Source organism: Bos grunniens, chromosome 2, assembly GCF_055505025.1.
Source record: "Bos grunniens cultivar Pamir isolate PY7600 chromosome 2, Bosgru_T2T1.0, whole genome shotgun sequence".
In the NCBI taxonomy this organism is placed as follows: Eukaryota; Metazoa; Chordata; class Mammalia; order Artiodactyla; family Bovidae; genus Bos; species Bos grunniens.
In genome coordinates, this window is record NC_141166.1 from 80,597,635 (window position 1) to 80,625,459 (window position 27,825).

Consider the following 27,825-nt stretch of genomic DNA (forward strand, 5'->3'; position numbering starts at 1 on the left):
TGTCTTAAATAATAGTATATCAATGATCACTGTACCATTTTCACAATAACTAAAGGTAGAAGTAACTCAAGTATCCATAAACAGATAAATGGATAAATAATATATGCTATATACATACACGGAGAAGGCAATGGCAACCCACTCTAGTACTCTTGCCTGGAAAATCCCATGGACAGAGGGGCCTGGTAGGCTGCAGTCCATGGGGTCACTAGGAGTCGGACATGACTGAGTGACTTCACTTTCACCTTTCACTTTCATGCATTGGAGAATAAAATGGCACCCCACTCCAGTATTCTTGCCTTTAGAATCCCAGGGATGGGGGAGCCTGGTGGGCTGCCATCTATGGGGTCACACAGAGTCGGACATGATTGAAGTGACTTAGCAGCAGCAGCGTATACATACAAGAGAACATAGTTCAGCCATAATGAGGCAGATCAACTTCAGATACCTAAAACATGAATTAACCTTCAAAATATTACGCTGAGTGAGTTACAACACACGATAAAACAAATATTGTATGACTCCATTTATATGAAATATATACAATAGCCAATACATAGAGAAAAAATAGATGAAAGGTTACCAGAGAATACAAGGATGGGGAATGGGAAATAATTGCTTCAATGAGGTTGTCTTTAAAAAGAAAGAAATGTTTTGGAGATAAATGGTGGTGAGGGTTGCACAATACTGTGAATGTATTGACATCACTGAATTGTTCAATTAAAAATAGTTGAAATGTAAATGTTATGTTTTACATATTTTTATCTAATTTTAAAAATTTATAATGGAATATACCAAAAACTATTGAATGGTACACTTTTAATTACATTTCAATAAAAATTTTAATACTTTTTTCTTGACAAACCAAATCCTTCAATATGGGACTCTTCTCTAGGACGCTAGCCTCATCTCACACCACTCATGCTGTACAACCCATATTCTAATCATACCAAATGATGTGTTGCTCCTTATTTACTCTTTGCTTTTTCATATTTTTTTTCTAAAGGAAATCAGTTCTTTTTTTTGTTGTTTTTGTTTTTTTTTTCTTTTAAATTTTATTGTATTTTAAACTGTACATAATTGTATTAGTTTTGCCAAATATCAAAATGAATCCGCCACAGGCATACATGTGTTCCCCATCCTGAACCCTCCTCCCTCCTCCCTCCCCACACCATCCCTCTGGGTCGTCCCAGTGCACCAGCCCCAAGCATCTAGTATCGCGCATCGAACCTGGACTGGCAACTTGTTTCTTACATGATATTCTACATGTTTCAATGTCACTCTCCCAAATCTTCCCACCCTCTCCCTCTCCCACAGAGTCCATAAGACTGTTCTATACATCAGTGTCTCTTTTGCTATCTCGTACACCAGGTTATTGTTACCATCTTTCTAAATTTCATATATATGCATTAGTATACTGTATTTATGTTTTTCCTTCTGGCTTACTTCACTCTGTATAATAGGCTCCAGTTTCATCCACCTCATTAGAACTGATTCAAATGTATTCTTTTTAATGGCTGAGTAATACTCCATTGTGTATATGTACCATAGCTTTCTTATCCATTCATCTGCTGATGGACATCTAGGTTGCTTCCATGTCCTGGCTATTATAAACAGTGCTGCGATGAACATTGGGGTACACGTGTCTCTTGATCCTCTACATAGAAAACCCTAAAGATTCCACCAGAAAATTACTAGAAATAATCAATGACTATAGTAAAGTTGCAGGATATAAAATCAACACACAGAAATCCCTTGCATTCCTATACACTAATAATGAGAAAACAGAGAGAGAAATTAAGGAAACAATTCCATTCACCATTGCAACGGAAAGAATAAAATACTTAGGAATATATCTACCTAAAGAAACTAAAGACCTATATATAGAAAACTATAAAACACTGGTGAAAGAAATCAAAGAGGACACTAATAGATGGAGAAATATACCATGTTCATGGATTGGAAGAATCTATATAGTGAAAATGAGTATACTACCCAAAGCAATTTATAGATTCAACACAATCCCTATCAAGCTACCAACAGTATTCTTCACAGAGCTAGAACAAATAATTTCACAATTTGTATGGAAAAACAAAAAACCTCGAATAGCCAAAGCGATCTTGAGAAAGAAGAATGGAACTGGAGGAATCAACCTACCTGACTTCAGGCTCTACTACAAAGCCACAGTTATCAAGACAGTATGGTACTGGCACAAAGACAGAAATATAGATCAATGGAACAAAATAGAAAGCCCAGAGATAAATCCACGCACATATGGACACCTTATCTTTGACAAAGGAGGCAAGAATATACAATGGATTAAAGACAATCTCTTTAACAAGTGGTGCTGGGAAATCTGGTCAACCACTTGTAAAAGAATGAAACTAGACCACTTTCTAACACCATACACAAAAATAAACTCAAAATGGATTAAAGATCTAAATGTAAGACCAGAAACTATAAAACTCCTAGAGGAGAACATAGGCAAAACACTCTCTGACATACATCACAGCAGGATCCTCTATGACCCACCTCCCAGAATATTGGAAATAAAAGCAAAAATAAACAAATGGGACCTAATTAACCTTAAAAGCTTCTGCACATCAAAGGAAACTATTAGCAAGTTGAAAAGACAGCCTTCAGAATGGGAGAAAATAATTGCAAATGAAGCAACTGACAAACAACTAATCTCAAAAATATACAAGCAACTCCTACAGCTCAACTCCAGAAAAATAAGTGACCCAATCAAAAAATGGGCCAAAGAACTAAATAGACATTTCTCCAAAGAAGACATACAGATGGCTAACAAACACATGAAAAGATGCTCAACATCACTCATTATCAGAGAAATGCAAATCAAAACCACTATGAGGTACCATTTCACACCAGTCAGAATGGCTGCGATCCAAAAGTCTACAAATAATAAATGCTGGAGAGGGTGTGAAGAAAAGGGAACCCTCTTACACTGTTGGTGGGAATGCAAATTAGTACAGCCACTATGGAGAACAGTGGCTTAAAAAGCTTAAAAAGCTTTTTCATATTTTTACACTTCAAATTCTCTGAGCCTTTAGTCTAGAAGAGTAGTTTGCAATTATTTTTGTTCTGAGGACTTTTGCACTCTTAAAAAATATTGAAAATTCCAGGAAACCTTTTGTATATGTGAGGTACTATCTATTACATTGTTAGAAATTTAAACTGAAAAATGTTTTAATATGTATTAATATATTTAAAAAAATGATAGCATACTAATATAAATGGCATCATCTATGAAAATAGCTGCATTTTTTAAATGAGAAAAAGCAATGTTTTATCATTTTATCAGTGTGCTTAATGACTGGATTACTACAATACAGCTGAATTCTCATATCTACTTCAAATTTGTTGTGTTATTTTAGTTGGAATTTATGAATAAAATCCCTCATGATTATACAGTGGAAGTGAGAAATAGATTTAAGGGACTAGATCTGATAGATAGAGTGCCTGATGAACTATAGACGGAGGTTCGTGACATTGTACAGGCTCAGGGATCAAGATCATCCCCATGGAAAAGAAATGCAAAAAAGCAAAATGCTGTCTGAGTAGGCCTTACAAATAGCTGTGAAAAGAAGAGAAGTGAAAAGCAAAAGAGAAAAGGAAAGATATAAGCATCTGAATGCAGAGTTCCAAAGAATAGCAAGGAGAGATAATAAAGCCTTCCTCAGAGATATGCAAAGAAATAGAGGAAAACAACAGAATGGGAAAGACTAGAGGTCTCTTCAAGAAAATTAGAGATACCAAGGGAACATTTCACGCAAAGATGGGCTCAATAAAGGACAGAAATGGTATGGACCTAACAGAATGAGAAGATATTAAGAAGAGGTGGCAAGAATACACAGAAGAACTGTACAAAAAGATCTTCATGACCCAGATAATCACGATGCTGTGATCGCTGACCTAGAGCCAGACATCCTGGAATGTGAAGTCAAGTGGGCCTTAGAAAGCCTCACTATGAACAAAGCTAGTGGAGGTGATGGAATTCTAGTTGAGCTATTTCAAATCCTGAAAGATGATGCTATGAAAGTACTGCACTCAATATACCAGCAAATTTGGAAAACTCAGCAGTGTCCACAGGACTGGAAAAGGTCAGTTTTCATTCCAGTCCCAAAGAATGGCAATGCCAAAGAATGCTCAAACTACCGCACAATTGCACTCATCTCACACGCTAGTAAAGTAATGCTCAAAATTCTCCAAGCCAGCCTTCAGCAATATGTGAACTGTGAACTTCCAGATGTTCAAGCTCGTTTTAGAAAAGGCAGAGGAACCAGAGATCAAATTGCCAACATCCGCTGGATCATGGAGAAAGCAAGAGAGTTCCATAAAAACATCTATTTCTGCTTCATTGACTATGCCAAAGCCTTTGACTGTGTGGATCACAATAAACTGTGGAAAATTCTGAAAGAGATGGGAACACCAGACCACCTTACCTGCCTCTTGAGAAACCTATATGCAGGTCAGGAAGCAACAGTTAGAACTGGACATGGAACAACAGACTAGTTCCAAATAAGAAAAGGAGTACGTCAAGGCTGTATATTGTCACCCTGCTTATTTAACTTCTATGCAGAGTATATCATGAGAAATGCTGGGCTGGAAGAAGCACAAGCTGGAATCAAGATTACCGGGAGAAATATCAATAACCTCAGATATGCACATGACACCACCCTTATGGCAGAAAGTGAAGAGGAACTAAAAAGCCTCTTCATGAAAGTGAAAGAGGAAAGTGAAAAAGTTGGCTTAAAGCTCAACCTTCAGAAAACGAAGATCATGGCATCTGGTCCCACCACTTCATGGGAAACAGATGGGGAAACAGTGGAAACAGTGTCAGACTTTATTGTTTTGGGCTCCAAAATCACTGCAGATGGTGACTGCAGCCATGAAATTAAAAGACGCTCCTTGGAAGAAAAGTTATGACCACCCTAGACAGCCTATTGAAAAGCAGAGACATTACTTTGCCAACAAAGGTCTGTCTAGTCAAGGCTATGGTTTCTCCTGTGGTCATGTATGGATGTGAGAGTTGAACTGTGAAGAAGGCTGAGCGCTGAAAAATTGATGCTTTTGAAATGTGATGTTGGAGAAGACTCTTGAGAGTCCCTTGGACTGCAAGGAGATCCAACCAGTCCATTCTGAAGGAGATCAGCCCTGGGATTTCTTTGGAAGGAATGATGCTGAAGCTGAAACTCCAATACTTTGGCCACCTCATGTGAAGAGTTGACTCATTGGAAAAGACTCTGATGCTGGGAGGGATTGGGGGCAGGAGGAGAAGGGGATGACAGAGGATGAGATGGCTGGATGGCATCACTGACTCGATGGACATGAGTCTGAGTGAGCTCCGGGAGTTGGTGATAGACAGGGAGGCCTGGCGTCCTGTAATTCATGGGGTCTCAAAGAGTCAGATACGACTGAGTGACTGAACTGAACTGATAAAGACAATCCAGCTTCACACAGCTACAGAGTTGAAAAGGAAGGAGGGTTTTCATAGCCTTTCAGATAATTCTGAATATGCTTTTATACTACAGAACATGAAAAGTGATAGTTACTTAAAGGTTAGATTCAGTGTAGAATCAGAAACCATAGTGATGAATGTTTCATACTCCATTTCATTAAATTCATTGGTCTATCTTATACTCTTAATGTATCATTTACCCAGGCATGATTTTATCATATAAGTAGGAAAATTTTGGTTCCCTGAGTTGCGCATATCTTCCAAATGTTGACAATTTCAGTATGCAACAACCCCTCAAATCACTAGTAATACCACTACCATCTCATCAGAAAAGCGTTTAAGTATTGGGAAACTATCAAGCTTACTATAGTAGATACAATTCTTCCAAAAATTTAATTTTTACTTGAAAGCTTGATTTTTATTATTTGCAACAAATGTAGGTTATTTTCCTTGGAATGATAGACTTATGGTATTCAGTCTGCCACACAACTATGTTTGAATAATCATAGTTTGTCTGTTCCTCATTCAAGTAAAAGATAATGTCAGTTAAAAGAACCATGGACTTACATAAAGACAGAAATACCCAGTTTCCTTTAGCAGCCATTGGACTTAAGAATGCAATAGAAGTTCCCTATTTGTATTTTATCACAGAGTGTAAAAAGAGGTGTAATCTGAAGGATTAGGAAAGATTAAGATTTAATAAAATTATTTTTTTAGCTTTTCTTCAAGGACATTCTTAGGTTAAACTGGTTTTTTTTTTTTTTTTTTTTTTTTTTCCTGCTATTAAGTGGCAGTGAAAAATACACTCACTACTAGTACTGTTTGGTGCTGCTGTCTTCATTAATGCTAAGGTATCATCAGTTTAGCCACAATGGTTTTTCCACCATTGGTGCCATTTTTAACACTGTAAAAAAAGACAAATATCTAGTATTATTATGAACATACTTTTGATCACTTAGATTCCTTGACTCTGTTCCATTGTACCCTCTGCCTTTCCCCAGACAGATTATTTATTCTCTAGACCTTTAGTATCTTAGAGATTCTATTAAATTTCAATAGAAATTTAATTTTTTAAATTGAAGAAGTTAATAGATTACATGTGCAACATGAGCATATTCAACTCTAAATTGTATTAGTCTAAGAAAATGGAGTGAGGACCAAAGAGAATTATAGTATAAACTTCATAGAGCTATAACTAAAGAATCAACAACTCTCAAATGTCTGAACTCTATGATTAGTATATTTATAGTTGTATCTTCATATTTACACACACACTAGAGAGCAAAATAGCATGAATATACAATGCTATATGTATGTTTGTGCTAGAATATACAAATTGGTATTAAACTATCAATAAGTATGGTACCCTACAGAATAACGAAATAATATTTTATATTTGTATATACTTGAAAGTACACAGCTGAACTGACTTGGAAAGGCTGAGTCAGATTTGAATAGACCCAAAGGATTTTGAGATACTAAATGTTGAAAGAACAAAATAAACTATAGCAGGCCTAGCATGGGATGGTAATGTATAATAGAGTTTGACATTAAGTATCTATTTTTCATATGAATAAAATATATGAGTAGATACTGGATCTCTCTAGTTATCTAGTTATCTCTTTAGTTAATATATATTTATATTAACATAAGCTGACTCTTTTATATATTAGCTATATGATAGTAAATATTATAAAATCATTGTCAAAAGTGAGGGAAAATAGGTCTTTTTCATAAACAGGTGATGAAATTATATATTAATATAGTCTTCTTGAAAAGAAATTTGACCAATTATAAAAATTAGCATTGATTTTGCAGTTCTATTTCTAGGATTCTATACAAAAGCAATATTCACATTTGTGAAAAAATATTTATGTGACATTCATTGTAGGTAATGATAAGACACCAAAACAACCTAAATGATTGTGAATAAGAAAATGGTTAAATAAATTAATTTACCCTTAGTACAGGAGAGATGGGCTTCCCAGGAGGCACTAGTGGTAAAGAACCTGCCTGTCAATGCAGGAGACATAAGAGACTGGGGTCCAATTCCTGGGTCAGGAAGACCCCCTGATCAAGGGCATGGCAACCCATTCCAGTATTCTTGCCTGGGAAATTTCACAGACAGAGGGGCCTGGTGGGCTCTAGTCCATAGAGTCGCAAAGAGCTGGACACGACTGAAGTGACGTGGCACAGAGACACAGGATAGATACAGGCTTTCAAAATAATGAGATAGAGCATTATATACTTAAATGAAAGCCTTTAAAGATATATTCTAAGTGAAAAAAGCAGGTGAATGTTGCATACAGATCATTCCATTTTTGTAATTACAAATGAAACACATACATATAGAAAATTCTGGAGGCATGACAGCTGTCACAAGTAAGTAAACGGAATTGATGTTGCAGTGATGGGGCAAAAACTTCCTTTCAAATCCATATTACTTGAACATTTTACAATAAACTTATGTATTACTTTGAAATTTAAAAAGTAATGACAAAGGTTGACCTCAATAAAGTAAAATTGGGAAAGTAAGGAATATATGGAAATATGTTCCATACGTTAAACAAGGAATAGGAAGATAGTTCCTGTAAAATTGGATGACAGGAAGAGGTTTCTCTAAATTACATAGATGATTCATACAATATTACATTTGAATCCCATAAAATATTAAAATGACTGTCTTATAAAATTTTTTAAATGTCTTAAAAATATTAATTCATTAGTTACATTCTCTCATCAAGAATGTTATATCTGTGATATAACAGATATATAACAAATATATAACAAAGATATGTAACAGATATATCACAAAGATATATCTTTGATATAACAAAGATAATCTGTGATATTTGAGAAAATAAAATTCACCAAATATAATTAGATAGGTATCCCTAAAGATATAATTTCTCCCATTAGAAGAAAATAAAATTAGTAAGTTTTATACTAAAAATTATTTCCCATGAATTTTAATAAACATTTATAATAAACATTATAAAGGAATATACTGAATGTTCCATGATTAGAAGCTAATAATCATAATATTCATGCTGTACACGTTAAGCAGTTAATTGCTTCTTTGACTTTTGGGGTTTTGGATGATATAGTTGCACTTGTTTTAGAATAAAAACTCTAGGAAAATGTAATTACTACATGCAATCACCACTCTAATTTCTCTATTACTCCAAATGATACCCGTTTCCACTAAACTATTAAAAAAAAATGTTGTACTTACTTTCAACAATTACTTGTCTGTCTTCCCAGTTATCTTTAATAAGCTGTATATTTCCAAAGTGTGCATCACTGTAGAAGATTCGGTTGCTACCTTTTCTTTGATTATAGTCAAAAGCCAAGGCTATGACATTCTTGAAATAACGTGGATTTTCATATGGCCTTATTGGTGAATTTAAGTTGGTTTCATCAGAAAGATGAATACTTTTTAATATTGTTCTCCCTGAATACAGCAAATAGCCTTCATGCCTTAGGCATGTAACTCCATCTTCTGCCAAATATCCATGGGCACAAGCACAAGTTCTCCAGGAATTTCCTCGATAAAGACAGAGCTGCTGACATCCCCCATTGTTCTTGGCACAAACATTGGTCCCTAGAGAGAAGAAAAAGATACATACACACATTGTGCTTTTGCTTTTGTTTTCCATATAGTTTTTTCTTAGAAACATATTAAAAATTAACATTGAATCTTCTGGATTATTTTATTCTTAATTTTAGACTGGTCAGTAAAAAAATCAAACACTGTAAAGTACTGTTTTGTTTTGTTTTTTTTAGTCACTCCACTTTAAAACCTTAGATTTATTATTTCACACTCTTCTGCTTCCCTGACCATCTAAAGAGAATTATTTAAAAGTTAACCTTAATCTGTTAGTTAAGTACATAACTTTTTTGAAACTTGATACTGAGATTACAATAGGTTTCAAGTATTGTAATCTTTGGAGCAAGTAACTAATTCACTCAAAACATGAACTGAGTTCACCAAGGAAAACAAAGAAGCACTACCTGTGTCTATGAAGTATATAAGGTATTAAAGAAATTCATGGTTCCAATGTTACTAACATCCTAAGTATACTGGGCATAAGTTTTTTACTCCAGTTTTGAGTGAGTGTGTAATATGCTATTAAGATTTCTATGTCAGACTAATTCTCCTTCATGAATCCATCATCCTCTAACGGCACTTAAAATAAATATTATCTTAATAGAAATGATATTAAAAAATATCTAAGTCACTGTCATACCAGTTTAAAAACATTTTAAAGAAAAATGTTTTAAAGAAACATATTTTAAGAAAAATGTTTTAAAGAAACATATTTTAAAGAAATATGTTTTAAGGAAACATATTTTAAAGAAAAATGTTTTAAGGAAACATATTTTAAAGAAATACGTTTTAAGGAAACATATTTTAAAGAAATATGTTTTAAAGAAACATATTTCAAAGAAATGATGACTGTGGACACATTTCACACTAATAGCAACCTTCCGAAGCCATCATCACTTTATATATTAAAATATAATCTGACATGAAGACAACCTTTTGGGCCAAGTAATGCAGCATGTTTGGTCAGTTCTAAATAAAATGGAAAAACATTTGGCTGCTCTTTGCTAATATCCTAATTGTGCTTTTTATACTTAGGTTAAATATATGTATTTATCAAATGTTTCTATATTACTTAGTCTAAACCTATACTGAAGACAGGCCAAGTATATAACATGTCCATATCCATGCACTGTCTAGGCAAAAATATCTATCTATGAATGATTATAAATTAATTTCATTAGGCTACCATATAATTTTTGTTAGAAATTAGGGGGTAAAAAAAAGAGGGTCTTGAGGTTTGGGACTTATAAAAATTAATATCTAAGTTAGGTTGATAAATAAATGTTAAAAAAATAAGAGAAAAAAATAGCATAAAATGTATTGATAATAGAAGAGCACTGACCTTTCTCTCTTACTCGGTTAAAGATTTTAACCTCCTTCAGGTTGACTCCAAGACCCGTTCTCATGGTTACAGTTTCTGTGGCATCATTCTTGTGGCCCCTTCTGATGGACCCATTGGCATGTGCTCTGCCAAGAAGTCGAACATACACGATTAATAATCTTTAACTAATTCAAACCAAACCAGTTATTTAAGCTGAAGATAACAGATGGCCCAGCAGAAGGGAAAGAAACCAACATTAGTCTGTGACATTGAAAGAGTTGAGCCTGGAATAGCAAGAGCAACTGCTTTTTTTGTGGAAATTACATGGTTTGTGAGATTTTTTTGTGACCTTGGTAAGAAATGGCTAATCCTACAAGGGTAAATCAACTGACACTAAAATAACATTTTGAGACTCAAATACTTATGAAAAAATAAATTACCTGTCAGACCAGTAGATGTAAGCCCCAAAGACTGCAACTGAAAACATATCCACATTGTTCCCTGACAGCACCATCTCACGATTCCCACCAGTCTCAAGGTCAATTCTTTCTATCTTGTCTGTTCGAGCATCACACCAGTACAATTTATTTTCCTAAGATCGATTGAAAAGTAATATTACAAGCTGTTTTTTATTAAGTGTTTTACAAAGAAAATAAGAGAACACTAAAAATTGAGTAAAGCAAGTTTGCATTTAATGCAGTTTAAACACTTAAGACAACCAACAGACCTCAAAGTCAATGGAGATACCATTTGGCCATGCTATTCCCATGCTCACGAGGACAACCTTCTCTGAGCCATCTAAGCGAGCCTTTCCAATGCAGGGCATCTGTCCCCACTCAGTCCAGAACAAGTAGCTGAAATGAAATTTTAGGTAAACTCAGGTAAACACAAAAATGTATATTATTAATAAAAACAGCAATAACATTCATATTAACAACAAAAATACCTTTTACAAATAAATATATGTATGTATTTGTTTGCAATAAAATAATTTTTATTGTAAAAAATTAGCTATTCATAGAAAGTACTAGGAAGAGTTTCCAAAATACCCTGTGTACACACTACCCTACCTGAAATGCCTTATACTTGCTTAATTTGCTCCTGTATTTGATATCACAAACATCATTTCCTTCAAGAAGCCTTCTATGTTCTGATTTTTGCACCATACATTCTACTTCATTGTGTGAATTAGAGTGGCAAATTTACATTTGTATTTCTTTACAATTTTACTTTTTATTGATATATTTGGGTGCTATTAGATGTTAAGCACAATGAGGACAGAGATCTTTATTATTCACTGTTAACCTACAGCACTAGGTAATTTATGAATGCATACACAAATGCAGTATAAATTTCAATTCTGTCCACTTAGATTGCTAAATGGCTAGCTCTTCTAGTTTGAATTATATAAATTATCTTGTGATGCCATTTTAAAGCATGAATTCATACAAAGCAAAGCTTATTTTAGTAATCTGTAATATGGAAGTACTATGGAAGAAATTAAAATATAGAAAGAAAATCAGACAGAAAATGCAGAAATAAAACATGTCAATAAATGAAATGTTAAAACACAGAAGGTACATAATCCATGTTTTATTTCACCTATTCTTTCAAGAAATATAATATTTATATTCAGTTCAGTTCAGTCGCTCAGTCGTGTCCGACTTTTTGTGACCCCATAATCCCAGCACGCCAGGCCTCCCTGTCCATCACCAACTCCCGGAGTTCACCCAGACTCAAGTCCATCGAGTCAGTGATGCCATCCAGCCATCTCATCCTCTGTCGTCCCCTTCTCCTCCTGCCCCCAATCCCTCCCAGCATCAGAGTCTTTTCCAATGAGTCAACTCTTCACATGAGGTGGCCAAAGTACTGGAGTTTCAGCTTTAGCATCATTCCTTCCAAAGAAATCCCAGGGCTGATCTCCTTCAGAATGGACTGGTTGGATCTCCTTGCAGTCCAAGGGACTCTCAAGAGTCTTCTCCAACACCACAGTTCAAAAGCATCAATTTTTCAGCGCTCAGCCTTCTTCACAGTCCAACTCTCACATCCATACATGACCACAGGAAAAACCATAGCCTTAAGTAGATCAACCTTTGTTGGCAGAGTAATGTCTCTGCTTTTGAATATGCTATCTAGGTTGGTCATAACTTTCCTTCCAAGGACTAAGCGTCTTTTAATTTCATGGCTGCAGTCACCATCTGCAGTGACTTTGGAGCCCCAAAAAATAAAGTCTGACACTGTTTCTCCATCTATTTCCCATGAAGTGATGGGACCAGATGCCATGATCTTCGTTTTCTGAAGGTTGAGCTTTAAGCCAACTTTTTCACTCTCCACTTTCACTTTCATCAAGAGGCTTTTGAGTTCCTCTTCACTTTCTGCCATAAAGGTGATGTCATCTGCATATGTGAGGTTATTGATATTTCTCCCAGCAATCTTGATTCCAGCTTGTGTTTCTTCCAGTCCAGCGTTTCTCATGATGTACTCTGCATATAAGTTAAATAAGCAGGGTGACAATATACAGCCTTGACGTACTCCTTTTCCTATTTGGAAGCAGTCTGTTGTTCCATGTTCAGTTCTAACTGTTTTTTCCTGACCTGCATACAAATTTCTCAAAAGGCAGATCAGGTGGTCTGGTATTCCCATCTCTTTCAGAATTTTCCACACAGTCAAAGGCTTTGCCATAGTCAATAAAGCAGAAATAGATGTTTTTCTGGAACTCTCTTGCTTTTTCCACGATCCAGTGGATGTTGGCAATTTGATCTCTGGTTCCTCTGCCTTTTCTAAAACCAGCTTGAACATCTGGAAGTTCACAGTTCACATGTTGCTTAAGCCTGGCTTGGAGAATTTTGAGCATTACTTTACTAGTGTGTGAGATGAGTGCAATTTTGTGGTAGTTTGAGCATTCTTTGGCATTGCCTTTCTTTGGGATTGGAATGAAAACTGACCTTTTCCAGTCCTGTGGCCACTGCTGAGTTTCCCAAATTTGCTGGCATATTGAGTGCAGCACTTTCACAGCATCATCTTTCAGGATTTGAAATAGCTCAACTGGAATTCCATCACCTCCACTAGCTTTGTTCGTAGTGATGCTTTTAAGGCCCACTTGACTTCGCATTCCAGGATGTCTGGCTCTAGGTGAGTGATCACACCATCATGATTATCTTGGTCCTGAAGATCTTTTTTGTACAGTTCTTCTGTGTATTCTTGCCATCTCTTCTTAATATCTTCTGCTTCTGTTATTACAATACAGAAATTCATGCTTTCAGATAAACCAGATCTATTCTTCTGAAGTTATGCCCAGTGAAGCTTTATTCAGCTGTCAGAAAATAGCAGTGACTAAAGTTTAGAAAAATATGGCAATCATTGACTCATCACACAAAAGAGTGTATACTCTGTGCATATTTGTTGTGACCAACCTAGACAGCATACTGAAAAGCAGAGACATTACTTTGCCAACAAAAGTCCATCTAGTCAAGGCTATGGTTTTTCCAGTGGTCATGTATGGATGTGAGAGTTGGACTGTGAAGAAAGCTGAGCACCGAAGAACGGATGCTTTTGAAATGTGGTGTTGGAGAAGACTCTTGAGAGCCCCTTGGACTGCAAGGAGATCCAACCAGTCCATTCTGAAGGAGATCAGCCCTGGGTGTTCTTTGGAAGGACTGATGCTGAAGCTGAAACTCCAGTACTTTGGCCACCTCATGCGAAGAATGGACTCATTGGAACAGACTCTGATGCTGGAAGGGATTGGGGGCAGGAGGAGAAGGGGACGACAGAGGATGAGATGGCTGGATGGCATCACCGACTTGATAGACATGAGTTTGAGTGAACTCCAGGAATTGGTGATGGACAGGGAGGCCTGATGTGCTGCGATTCATGGGGTCGCCAAGTGTCAGACATGATTAAGTGACTGAACTCAACTGAACTGACTGATATAAGCAATCGTACACAAGAAGAGAAAGTGAGACTGCATATAGAAACAACTGAGCGACTGATCTGATCTGATCTGATCTGATGTTCACATTTTGTATTTCTCCATGAAAATACTAAACTATATAAAAATATGTGTATATCCTTTATACATATTGTTTTGATTTATCTTAAAAGTTGATTTTTCCCCCTGAAAATGCTGTATAAAATAAATGCATTGGACTTTTACAACCAAATTGAGCTATGGCTGGAATCCCAAGTATATTAATTCTGAAGAAACTTTCACTCCTATTTATAAGCTCTATAAATCAAAAAGGGAAAACTTTGTAGCAAGAAATTCAACTATTAATATTTTACTGATTATATCTAGGTTGAAGCAGGCATGATGATACCTATACTTGTATTAAAATTATGAGTTTTAAGTCTTTAAGGGACATTGCATTAAAAAATTATTAAAAATTAATATTTTAACTGAAAGGTAAATGTGTTGCATCATTTAACTTTTCAAGGAGAAATTTTAGCATTACCAATGACATTAAAATGACTAATCAGTTGTTTGTTAAGATGGGAAGAACGTTATACTGTGAAGGAGGCATTTTAGGCACCACGACAGATGTGCTTATTTATTCAATATGATTCTTGTCATATACTTTTAATATATTCCAGAGTTAAAATATGGAAGGAAGGGAGTATAATATATATTTTATTTAATAGTAAACTGCTTTCAAATGTACTAAATGACTAATAAAAATATTATATCAAGTGAGTAGGTCAAATCAGCCATTTAACATATTAAATCTCACAACTATAGAAACTGCAATTCAGGGAGTTAATGATCATAATCACATGGCTGATAAGGGAACTGCACACAGGCTTTATTAACCCAGGTCTGTACCTTCTTCTCTATGTTGTCTCAAAAAATACAAATATAATACAACAACAATATCAAATGTTATTTTCCCCTAGGTATAAATATAGCAAAAATCTCCATACTTAAAACACAAAACAAAATATGAAAAAAGTCTTAGTCTTAAAAATAAGTCTCTCCTTCTTTATCCCTTGTTTCCTCCTATTTTAAATTTGCAATACTTCCATGCAGGAGGCTTAGATGAATGGCAACAAAATTAGGAATAAAAAAATATTCAAAATAAAACTGTCTTGAATACAGAGTTTATTCAATTTTCAGTAGTAATTTGACAAACTGTTACAACATAGCTAAATAGGACAAAACTGACTGCAGGCATCACTTTTGTGGCTAAAATATTTATCAGCTTAATACAACTAAAAGATTCTACACCCACCAAAGTTAAGCAACATTTTATGAATGTCAGGTAAATAACAACTGATTTGCTCATTAAACTGAAATGGAGAGTACAAAATTAACACCTTGAAAACCTTTGGGAATGATAAACCAAATGTAGAGAAAGAATGCTACTTACAAAACTGAAGGGAGAAACTTATGAATAATTTAAGAAGCAATTTACATATACATGTTTGATTTATTTTTAATGAACATAGATTCTTCATATCTAAATGTGATATCTAGCAATGGGAAGAAATTAAAATTGTTTTCACTGGTTTTTGAGACTCCATGGAAATTAAGATTCAGTGATAGCATTTCAAATTGTATCATCCCCATATGAGTTTAGTTTTGCTGTTGTGAAGTGTTTGTTGGTTCATATGATACAACCAAGAAAATTGCCTTTAGAGTATTAACTTGGTTGATCTAGCCCTGAAAATACTTTTCAAGGCTATCCCAGATCCAGAAATTTTTTAAATTATCAAAATCAAATGCTGCAAAAGACATTTCTCTGGATAATACTTTGTTTTACACTGAAAATACCCTCATTCACAGAAGCTTACAGTTACAGAATTAAAAACAGATTAAAAAAAACCAGACATTCAAAAGTGGTTTGAAATATTATAGAAATACTACTAATATCAGAAATCATCATAACACAAATATCCCTATTGTCTTAATTAGACATAGAAGTTCTTGACAGGAATATGTGCAAAGAATACATATTACAAGTTAACTTCCAATTAACTTTTGATATTTCAGTAATATGTAGAAGACTATTGGGTAGAGTTGAGTCCCCAAAAGTTTTTTAATTTATAATTGTAGTGATCACAGAATTAGTTTACACATAGGTGTGTTAATAATGGAAAACAAATATTTTTACATAACAATTAGATTCTGCTGAAAAATATACTTTCAAGGTACTATACATGTCTTTGAATAGTTCCAAAAAATATTTTGGGGGAAAGAAGGCTAACAGGAAACCTAAGCTCCAAATCTGGTGGGGAAAGAATAAAGGAATATGAGTAAGAGAAGAATGAACATGTTTAAATTGTTACAGACATATATTAAATATGATTCTCATATTTTAAATATATGAAAAATAGTGAAAAGCCTCTAATTTGAATCAATCATTTTCTTTTAAGGTTCTTTGACTCTTTCACTGGAGCATAGATCTGGGTTGCAATTTTTACAATAAATTTGCTATTTCCTCTAGTCCTATCCTTTCCCTAAGAGAATATAACATAGATACTTTATCAGATGTGCTGGAGAAAACCTGAAATAGTCAAAAATTGCCATGCTGGTACAAAAAATGAATATCACATTAATCTCTAACATAGGCAATTGGTTGAAAAGAGAATGAAGAATGTCACTCTGTTCTCTGCTAGAGTGGAGTTCAACATTGTGTTAGTTTATCTGTAGAAAGTAAGAAAGACAAAAGCCCTATAGGGTTTTATATATCGGGAATAGTAACTGAGCAATATCACTAGAATCACTTAAAACACATACTAATTGTATACCTCAGCCCATATATCTGTCTCTAAATTCATGCCAAAGCACAAGCAAAATAATACAGTATTGTCAAAGTTTGAATACATTTCATGAATATGTGAATTGACATCCTTCATCCTCTATGAGGAATACGGTATATTCCTCTATTTCTGAGAGGGATTATTCACACCCCTTTTGTCTTCATTTGTGTGCAATTTTTGTTTTGACAAAGTATTACATGCCAATCCCAAATCACTTTTCAAGTCCTGATGTGTTACTATTTCTTAGAGGCTCCTGAAAGTATAAAAAGAATGCAACCACAGATACTGGAACACTCTGCTCAAAGAAAGTCTAGAGAGAATATAACCTTGAATACTACTTTCTAATTTTTTTGTAGTGGTTTGGTGGATGATTCTCAAAAGTATTCTTTCATTGCAGTCATGCACTCATTCAACAAATATTAAATAGGTATCTATTAAGTGCCAGGAACTGATAATAAGAGATGAATTGGACTCAGTGACCCTTATAAAGGTCACTGTTTAATGACAGACACAAATGGGTAAATAAAGAATTACCTGAGAAAAATGTTAACAGCAATGCTTAAAACTTGCTAGTTTTAAGTCTCTGTAAGTCATGAAAGTAGGGGCTTCAACACAAAAACTGTGCAAGTGCTATGGTAAGAGAAGTTGTAATCCCCATAAACAACTTCAGAGGTGAACTTTCTAAGCAAATAAAGATACAGGCCATCTTGGTTGTTGTCTCTGTTTCAACTTAGAAATATTTTTATTATTTCTTAATATTGAAGACCTGTTTCTTCAGGTGGTATTCTGTTATTTTTTATCATTAAGTTTTACATTAGATTCCTTCTTGACTTTTCAAGGAAATCCAACAAGTCCATCCTAAAGGAAATCAGTCCTGAATATTCATTGGAAGGACTGATGTTGAAGCTGAAACTCCAATACTTTGGCCACCTGATATGAAGAACTGACTCATTTTAAAGGACCCTGATGCTGGGAAAGATTGAAGGTGGGGGGAGAAGGGGATGACAGAGGATGAGATGGTTGGATGGCATCACCAACTCAATGGACATGAGTTTGAGTAAACTCTGGGAGTTAGTGATGGACAGGGAAGCCTGGTGTGCTGCAGTCAATGGGGTCACAAAGAGTCAGACACAACTGAGCAACTGAATTGAACTGAACTGACTTTGCAATATTAAGTAATTACGTAAAACAATTATGTGTGTGCCCAGCCAACAGTGGAGAAATATGGAGAAAAAATCTTTAGAAAGAAACATTCCATTTCATCTGTAATTCCATAACATGTTAGGTTTATATTTAATTCCTTATTTTATGTATCTATTTATATCCTGCCATATTTCCCATCCTTTCATTTTAATAAATGTGTACATATACATATACATATATATATATACACATATTAGTTTGTATTTATATGGTTAACAGTTGTTTTCCTGAGTGAGTGGTCCATTTTTTAATTTCCTTTTTGTTTTCTCAATTTATAACACTTGATGTTTCCCTATAATATATGCATTTTCCTATGAAATATTTAACACAGACTCCAAGAGCCTAGACTTCTAGTGCTCATGAGTTGATTTGGAATTCTTAAAATATTATACAGAAAATTTTAACTGGTTTCATGACACCCAAACCATCTTATATATCAGTCATATCAACCTGCCCTGGATATCCCATGTTAAAACAAACTGAAGAAATTTCTATAAGCAGACAGAGAAATATCTTAAACTTCTCGTTTACCCTTTACTGAATTTTTACTGGTTGGATCTCTTAAGAATTAGGAACAAGGTCCTATACTTTTGTGCAACTGTTACTGGTCTCCATTCAACATGGCTTTGGTAGTCTGGCCCAGGGCCTCCTTCTTACAAAAGGAAGTGCCATGACCTTTCTGGGTTTTCTTTCTCCCTCACTAGCTTGTACCTGCAATGAAAGCAGAAGGCATCTTTATCACTTCTGGCCCTTCATTTTTCTTTTCAGTGGGAAAGGTAAGATTTAAGATTTGTGCTTAGAGGTGAAGAAATGAGAAACATATAGGGAAAAAAACAGGTAAGACATAACTATCTTTGAAAGAAGAGTGATTGAAGTAGAATTTTGGAGAAAATACTTAATGGAAAATAAAACACAGCAGTTTTCTTTCATTTGTCCTTATAATTTGTTAATATGCCTCTCTCAGAGTCTTGTATTAATAGAAAAAGGCGGATGTGATTTGGGGTACTATTGTGGTATTTCTGAGTTACTTAACCATCATGGTATATTAATGTTATGAATTAGCACCCTGATTCCATCATTATTTCTATTGCAAATCAAAGTTAATTCCTTCTTTATTGTATATCACCTTGACTTCAGATACAAAATATACTTTAGGAGATGGTGTTAAACTATGCTATACTTTTGTTGTTTCAAAGATGTTAAACTTTAATTCAAGACCTTCTATATATTATTGAACATATTCAAAATGCACATATATATACACACACACATACACATATATGTAATCAATCAAAGACCATTTAACAGGTGTACTTGTTGAATACCAAGATACCACAGAAAGCTGGATCTTTGCCATGGAAAGGAACACTTCTCAGAAAGTTATTTATGCTCATAGAGATATAAAGCTAAATTAAGAGAGGCAATGTAGATCCTGGTGCCTAAAAAGGGGGAAAAATAGAGTATTTGTGCTTCATTTAGAGATCATACATCATGGAAGATTAACTAGCTTTTTTGATATCATACTGTGACTTTCTACACATCTTTTGTTGTTGTTGTTGTAGGTAGAAAAACACTTTTTAGCATAAAGAGATTACATTTTAATTTTTTAAAGAGTGAGGCCTTACCAAAGAAAAAGGGAGTCAGTGGAGGAGAGAAACTGATTTTTCAAGCTAAACCAAATTCATATACACTTTCTATTTTGCATTTGGATACACTTTAAAAGACTTCAAGTCTCCATTGTTCAAAATCAGGCTTCATGCCCCACTCTTCAAGGAACATTTATATTTTGGATTCAGCTGATTTACTCCATTATGGTTCACCTTTTCCTTTGGTAAGGACACCTGCCACTTTTTAACTTTAGGCAGAATATTTAAATGCTGTACTTCATTCCTATGATATGAATTTTGACACTTATATGACTATGTAATATTACCTGGAAATCGGTGTTTAAGTAACTTTTACGCAGAGTGATCATTGATAAGCCCTTTTCCCACTCCTCTAAACTCATCAGTAAGCATATAGATAAGGTATTGGAAGACACTTTTCACTAATATTTCCAAGCAGTAATAAACATTTCCTGAAAAGAAACATAATATCTAAAAAGGTATATCAAGTCAATTTTGAATCCTGAAAAATGTCTATAGATGCAGTAATACTGAAGAAAAGTTTTTAAGAAGTGAAGATAGAGAAATAATATTTAAAATGGCTATTCATGTCAAAGATTTTTTTTGAGGGATGAAATGTGAATCTTGTGGGGAGGGGAGGCTCAAAATTAATAAATCAAAAGTGTTTACTGAGATCTGCCAGCTAAGTCAGCTCTGAGCTCAGAGTCACAATGGAGAGAAGTGGAAAACTTAAGAGACACCTGGAGATAAAAAATGACAGGATTTACAGACAGATTGAAATAGTTGATGAAAACCTGTGGAAAGTCTAAGTTTCGATCTTGTCAGGACAAAAGAACCATGGTTACACAAAAAGACACAATGTTTAGGACAGAAAGTAGATGAAAAATAGATGTAGTATATGAAAGTAGATAAAAAAAATTTTAGTGAAAGTTGGATGTCACTGAAATAAGAATAAATCATTTCTAAAGGAAATTGTAAACAGAAATAAAAGGAATGAAGATAAAATATTGGATGTAATGCAATGATTAAAGTTAGAAACATGAAAATATATGTAAAAGATAAATATAGCAAGTGAGAAAATAGCATACAAAGCTTTAAATGTGTGTGCTCAGAACAGATACACAGTGCTCAAAAAAAAAAAAAAAAAAAAAACCTATATATATATAGGAGGGATCAGAGAGAACAGTAAAACTCCAAGTTAAAGAAGGTAACAGAGCAAAACTCTTGAGTGGATAATCAATGGAAAAGTTAAGAAGGCAAGCAGTATGAAACCTGAAAAAAAAAAATCTGGATTTGGCTATGGATAAATTTAGATATTCCTAGAAAGAACTAAAGCTGAAAACTCATTTCAGAAATTCAATGATGAGACATTTACTTCTAAGAACTAGAGAAGTAAACATGCAGAGAGAAATAGGGCAGCATTTTTCTTTTCAAATAAGAGGGATCTGAGCCTAGTTGAAAGCAAAGGGAAAATCTTCATTGTAAGTTAAAGATGATAGAATCGAAGAGTAACTGCAATGAGATGCCCAAAGAAATGGATGCCATTGTGTCTAGAATAAAAGTGAAGTATATTTAAGTAAGGGGGAAAAAAAAAAAAACTTTCTTTGAGGTTATATACTCTATTTCAAAACATTCACATTATGAATGTGTATATTCGCTCTAATACATTTAAACACCAAATCCATTTAATTGCTTTACTAATAGCTGACAATTTTGCCATCTTCCCCCTCCAAGATGACATACTTAGAGACCTTATGACTCATGTTGTTGATCCTGTGAACATCCCAGCTCATGCTTCTTCATCTTTTCTGTTTCAGGGACTTACATCTATCTCTCTTTTGCCTCAACCTTACATTACTCTAACTTCCTGTTCTTGGTTTCATTCCACTTCATCACTAATTTCTAGACCTCATCTCTTGATTAGCAACTCATGTTTACTCCCTTATAATTGCCAACTTTGACTATGTTATCACCTGCTCCCTTTTGGGGTTATTTTTCCCATCATTTTTCTACTGCTAAGTTACCAAGCATTCTTACTCAAGGTCATATAAATACCTCATTAGATTCTAGAAGTTCATTGCAGCTGGACACATGTTGCTTAATCCTTTTTATTCATATTCTATTTGCCACAATAATTTCAGCAAATCTACCTATTCACTTATAGCCACTAATTCTATGCATATCATCTATGACTTTCTTCAATTTCACTAATTTTAACCTCTAAAATAGATTCTACTGGCATATTCTTACTGCTGAAGCTGAAGCTCCAATACTTTGGCCACCTGATATGAAGAGTCAACTCACTGGAGAAGACCCTGATGCTGGGAAAGATTGAAGGCAGGAAGAGAAGGGGACGACAGAGGATGAGATGGTTGGGTGGCATCACCAACTCAATGACATGAGTTTGAGCAAACTCTGGGAGATGGTGAAGGACAGGGAAGCCTGGCGTGCTGCAGTCCATGAGGTCACAAAGAGTCAGACACAACTGAGTGACTGAACAACAACTGGCGTACTCTGTCCCCTTCATTCATTCCATTGCCAAAAATAGAAGAGAACTTTCCCTAATATAATCCTCCTATTTAAATTTACCTCATTTAATCTTCCCAATAACCACAAATGATATAGCATTTGAGATCAAGATACTTAAAAAGATATCAAAGGTAGGAAATGTCCACACTGACCTTCCAAACTGTAGTGGACACCATGGGTGCTGCATTTAGACACCCTCGATCCTGTTTGCGATTTCTAGGCACTCCAATACCCAGATACTGTGCCCTTTTCTTTTTAGTAACTCATATAGGCAACATTTTTCAGAGGACAGCTACTAGAATCTCCTTTTGCAAGTGGTGCTGAGAGCAAGAAATCTTGGGAATGTATATCTCCCCAGGGTTGCCCTATCCAGTGAATAACTGGCTGGGAGTTCGAAGTCAAGCTCCCTTGCTAAGTGAGGTTTACCCTCCAAAACTTTCCAAGGTTCACAGTCTAACCTTTGTTTGGCCCCTTTCTTATCTGACTTCTACCTGACTTGAATTTTCATTCCAGGATCTGTTTTCAGAGATACCTGATTTAAGATTCAAATCTTTTCCATCTGCTATCCTCCATTCTTCCTATTCCACCCTATTGCTTCTTCCCTGCCAAGGTTACTGCTAAACTCCTTGGAATCTATCTCCTCTTTACACACATTTTCTTCCACCCCTCAGTTGATGAATATGTGCAATACCTCCCTGGTCCCATACTAAGAAAAACCTTTCTTTATACCCTACTATCTTCTCAACAAACTTTCTATTTTTTACTCTTTTTCTTCATTGTCCAAATTTCTGTCACTGTAGTCTAAATATTCTGGCTCTATTTTCTAATTATCTTTCACTTATTAATTCTTTATATTTGGCTTCTGCTTTTATCAGTTTCCTGAAATTCATAACAATTAAAAATGTCATCCCTCTCACCAATTACATGTCCTGTTTTCTGCTTTTATGTCTCTCAATCTCCTTCTTGCAGATACATTTGAAGTTTTTCCTAAAACTCTCTTCTCTTGATTTCTATGACAGTGATTTTTCTGAGTACTTGAAATGACTTCTTTCTCTGCATTTCTTTTGCCTTATTGCTAATTTTGTTTTTGCTCCTCATAATCATTTTATCCCCTATTTGTAAACATTCTTTATTCATGTCATTAGACTTTTTTTCCTATAGTCTTCCTTGGATAATTTCATCCACTACCATTTTTTATTGCAGAACCTGAACTCTGTTGGAATAAGTAGGAATGACTCTATATTTATCCAACTCTTGCCTCTATTTATGCTTTACTATCTCTTCTCCAGAATTTGCTGTCTCAGGAAGAATCCAAGATTTCCAAGACAATCCTAGTTAAAAAAACAGAATGATATTATTAAGATTAATTCTCATGCATAAAAGACCAGATCTTTCTAAGTCCAAACTTTTATCTCATATCTATTTTAAAATATTATTCCCTCTTTCCAGCTTAGATCTGACACCTCCTGGCTTAAGAACTTGCAGTAAAAAAGTCACACAACTTTTCCATTTACAACTTTTATATTTATTTTAGTTTCCCACTTATATATTGGTCTCTGGTTGTCTCTCTTTATTGATCTAAGGGCAGAGAAAGAATCCTTCCTCTTCCTGCATAACATCCTTCCTGGAAGGATAAAGAACCATTCTGAAGAATTTCTTAAAGAATGCAACAACTTCAATGTACTTCTGATCTCTGCTTATGTGGATTCTCTGCAGTCATGGGGAAGGCTTAGGAGAGAGGATCCAGGACCAGTTTGTGTTTCATTTGGTAAACTGGGGATGGAGTCATCATAACATTTTTAAAATGTGGGGAATCCAATTGCCAATTTTATGGCCCCAACTTATCTTCCACCTACATTAACTACTTTTCCCTACATGTCCTTTATATACTTTTGCTCTTGGCAATGTCCTTTGCTTTGCCACTACTAATTTTTTATTTATTTTATTTCTTATTCATATAATACATTTCACTCCATCTCAAAAACATTCTTTCTTCATGTCTCCTCAATAAAGTGTCTACTAATCATCACCACAGCTGCTACTACCCTCACTTTTACTACCTACACCAGTCATAAGCTATCTGTTTTCTGAAAATTTAATGTAGTTTTACAATAGTCATATAAAAATTTTCACTTTAACATGAAATTTAGGTATCAGATTTAAGCTTGAGTTATATCAATATAGTCTTTTGGTGCTTCCATATTAGTTCTACTTTACATTATGTTACTTAATTTTCTAACACAATTTTGTACTTGTTTAAAAGTTTAAACAGAAAACTCATTGTGAACAAAAGCTACACCTTATTTATATCATCATACTTTACAGTGTCTACTGGTATCTTTCACATCATCTATCGTCCTGTTTTGTCAACATGTACTGAATTAAAGGCTGAGGAGGAGATGGAGACATCCTGACATGATCTTGTTGGCTGGGAGTAGCACTTAAACTGACAAAATAGTGAAGTACATGCAGAGTTTTTGCCTGATGTCTTCAATCATTCTAAAGAGAAATAGATATTGTTATATGCTAAGATGACTGTACAAAATATACTTAACAAAAGAAGGTCTGGAATAACAACTTGAGGGCAAAACTCGGCTTCAAAAGAAATGCAAGAGAAAACTAAAGATTGATAAGTTAGCAGCAAGAGGCCTGTTAAATTGAACTGCATAAATCAGTAATAGACCAGGCACAAGAAGTTCTCTAGAATAAAGTGAAGCACTGGACTTATAAATATGATGGGAAGAAATCATATTATTCAAACAAACCCATTTCCTGTGTATCTATAATATTTTATAACATTCAAATTATATTTGTTCCTACCTTAAAAATAATTACATATAGTCCAACAATTGATCAGGTTTATTTTTTCCATTGAGGGTATACTGATTCACTGCTTTATTATAAAGTATAAATGAAAAAGATACTTTAAAAATGTCACTGCATTAGTCAGTGTTAGTCATTCAGTCATGTCTGATTCTTTGTGACCCTATGGACTATAGCTCACCAGGATCCTATGTCCAAGGAATTCTCCAGGTAAGAATATTGGAGTGGGTTGCCATTCCCTTCTCCAGGGGATCTTCCTGACCTAGGGATTGAACCAGAGTCTCCTAAATTGCAGGCAGATTATTTATCATCTGAGCCACCATCGCACTGGAAGAGGAAATTTTATATTCAAGTTTACAGGTATGACATGGACACACTAAATTGACACATGTGTTTTATGCTTGGAACTAAACAAAATTATACCTTCCCTCAACATTCTTAATGTGTACTGGCAAGTGTCCATGAATGTGCAATTGTAGGCAAGAGAATGTACAGGGCAAGTCAGACCCAACTCAAATATTTTCTAAAACATCTAGCTTTTCTAACATTTTGTCATTATTTTTTATTCTCTTTCACTTATAATTCTAGTCTTTAAATTTTTATTATAACTTTTTGTAAAATCTGTTAAGCCTATTTTCTTATATGCTTGATATTTTTGGTTAATAGTTTCTGTAATACTTATATGTATATATGTAACAGGTAGCACACATACATACATATATAATGCAGCATAATCTTTGAAATTTAGAAAATATAACTCTCCCATATACAATGTTAATGACAGAGTAATATATTTTAATTGTGGTATCAGTTTCCTTATCTGTAAAATGGAGGAAATAATGTCACTCTGGGCTTCCCTGTTAACTCAGTGGTGAAGAATCTGCCTGCCAATGCAGGAGACTTGGGTTCAATCCCTGAGTCAGGAAGAATCTCTGGAGAAGAAAATGTGTGCATGCGTGTGTGCAGTTGCTTCAGTCGTGTCCTACTCTTTGCAACCTTATGGTCTGTAGTCCACCAGGCTCCTCTGTCCATGGGATTCTCTAGGTAAGAATGCTGGAGTGGGTTGCCATGCCCTCCTCCAGGGGATCCTCCCGACCCAGGGATCAAACCCCCATCTCCTGCACTGTAGGTGAATTCTTTACCCCTGAGCCAACTGAGTAGCTCAGGAAATGGCAAACATTTCCATACTCTTGCCTGGGAAATCCTATGGTCAGAAGAGCCTGGTAGGCTACAGTCCATTGGTATAAGAGAGTCAGACATAATTTAGTCATTAAAAGGCAACAAAAACACTCTAATAAGTTTGTTATAAACTTTTAAACAGAGAGAAAGAGGACTCGCTGGTGAATTCTGAGCAAAGAAGTTACTGCCATTTACATTTGAGAAGGATCATTAGGCTGTGACATAAAGAATAGACTATAGGAATACAAGGATAGAAGATGGTAATCCACAATCCTGAAATGTTGGCAAGAGTGATTACACTCAGACTAGGGTGGAAACAATGAAAACTGGGAGAAGTAGGTAAAGCATAAATGTATTTTGAAGCCAAAGGTAACAGGATTTCTGGTATACTGAACATAGGATATGTGAGAAAGATACCAAAAATGTCATATTGTATCTTTGAAATTCATCTCAAGATTTTCCTCTAGTAATAGAAACTCAGTTTATTTAATTGAAATTATTAATAGAAACTCAGATTGTAGAATTTTAATTAGACTACAGAGTTTGGTTGTCCAAATGGAAAATGGCACTTTCAATAAGACGGTAGATATACTTATCTGTAACTTAAGAAGAAGAAGAAGAAAAGTTTGGGATGAATATGTTGATATAACAATTATAAATACATAAATGGAAACTGAAGCTTTAGAAATACTGAAGAACAAGGTTGGCTATCAGATGGTTACTTCATTCACCAAAAAAACCTGACTTCCAAACACATAAACAATTTTAGGGAGGAACTTTAAATGAATAATCTAGAAAAGCATTGCTGTACTCATTTGGATTTACACACACATTAAAGACTGCATAAGGACTTCCCTGGTGGCCCATTGGTTAAGAATCACCTTCCAATGCAGAGGACAAGTTTTGGACCTCTGATCCAGAAAGATTCCACATACCTTGGAGCAACTAAATCCATGAGCCATACCTACTGAAGCCCAGGCACCCTAGAGTCCCTGCAATTAGAAGCCCACCACACGGCAAGTAGAGAGGAGTCCTCACTTGCCTCAACTAAAGAAAGTCTGCAGGTAGCAATGAAGACTCAGCTCAGCCATAAATAAATAAATACACATAATAAATGTAAGCCCATCAAATATGTACTGAAATACACATGACAAAGTGAGAACAAACTTTTCCTTCCAGTTAGGTGAGATACTGAATTTGTTTCAAACATTATGATTAAAAATAAATATTAATATCAACATACAGATTTTTCTTTTAATGAAACTTTAGAAAAGTCACCTAAAATCCCCAAATGTATGTA

At 34.7% G+C, this 27,825-nt stretch overlaps 1 protein-coding gene across 1 annotated transcript in view; it reads right to left on the bottom strand.

The window, feature by feature from the left end:
- Positions 1 to 27,825, bottom strand: part of LRP1B (LDL receptor related protein 1B) — a 2,178,569-nt gene that overhangs the window by 554,438 nt on the left and 1,596,306 nt on the right. Inside the window, exons 38-41 of the mRNA XM_086368415.1 lie at positions 11,138 to 11,264; positions 10,851 to 11,002; positions 10,432 to 10,556; positions 8,715 to 9,083 (exon numbers count right to left, since the gene is read on the bottom strand). Coding sequence (XP_086224541.1) covers positions 8,715 to 9,083; positions 10,432 to 10,556; positions 10,851 to 11,002; positions 11,138 to 11,264 — 773 coding nt within the window. The remainder of the gene's footprint in view (positions 1 to 8,714; positions 9,084 to 10,431; positions 10,557 to 10,850; positions 11,003 to 11,137; positions 11,265 to 27,825) is intronic.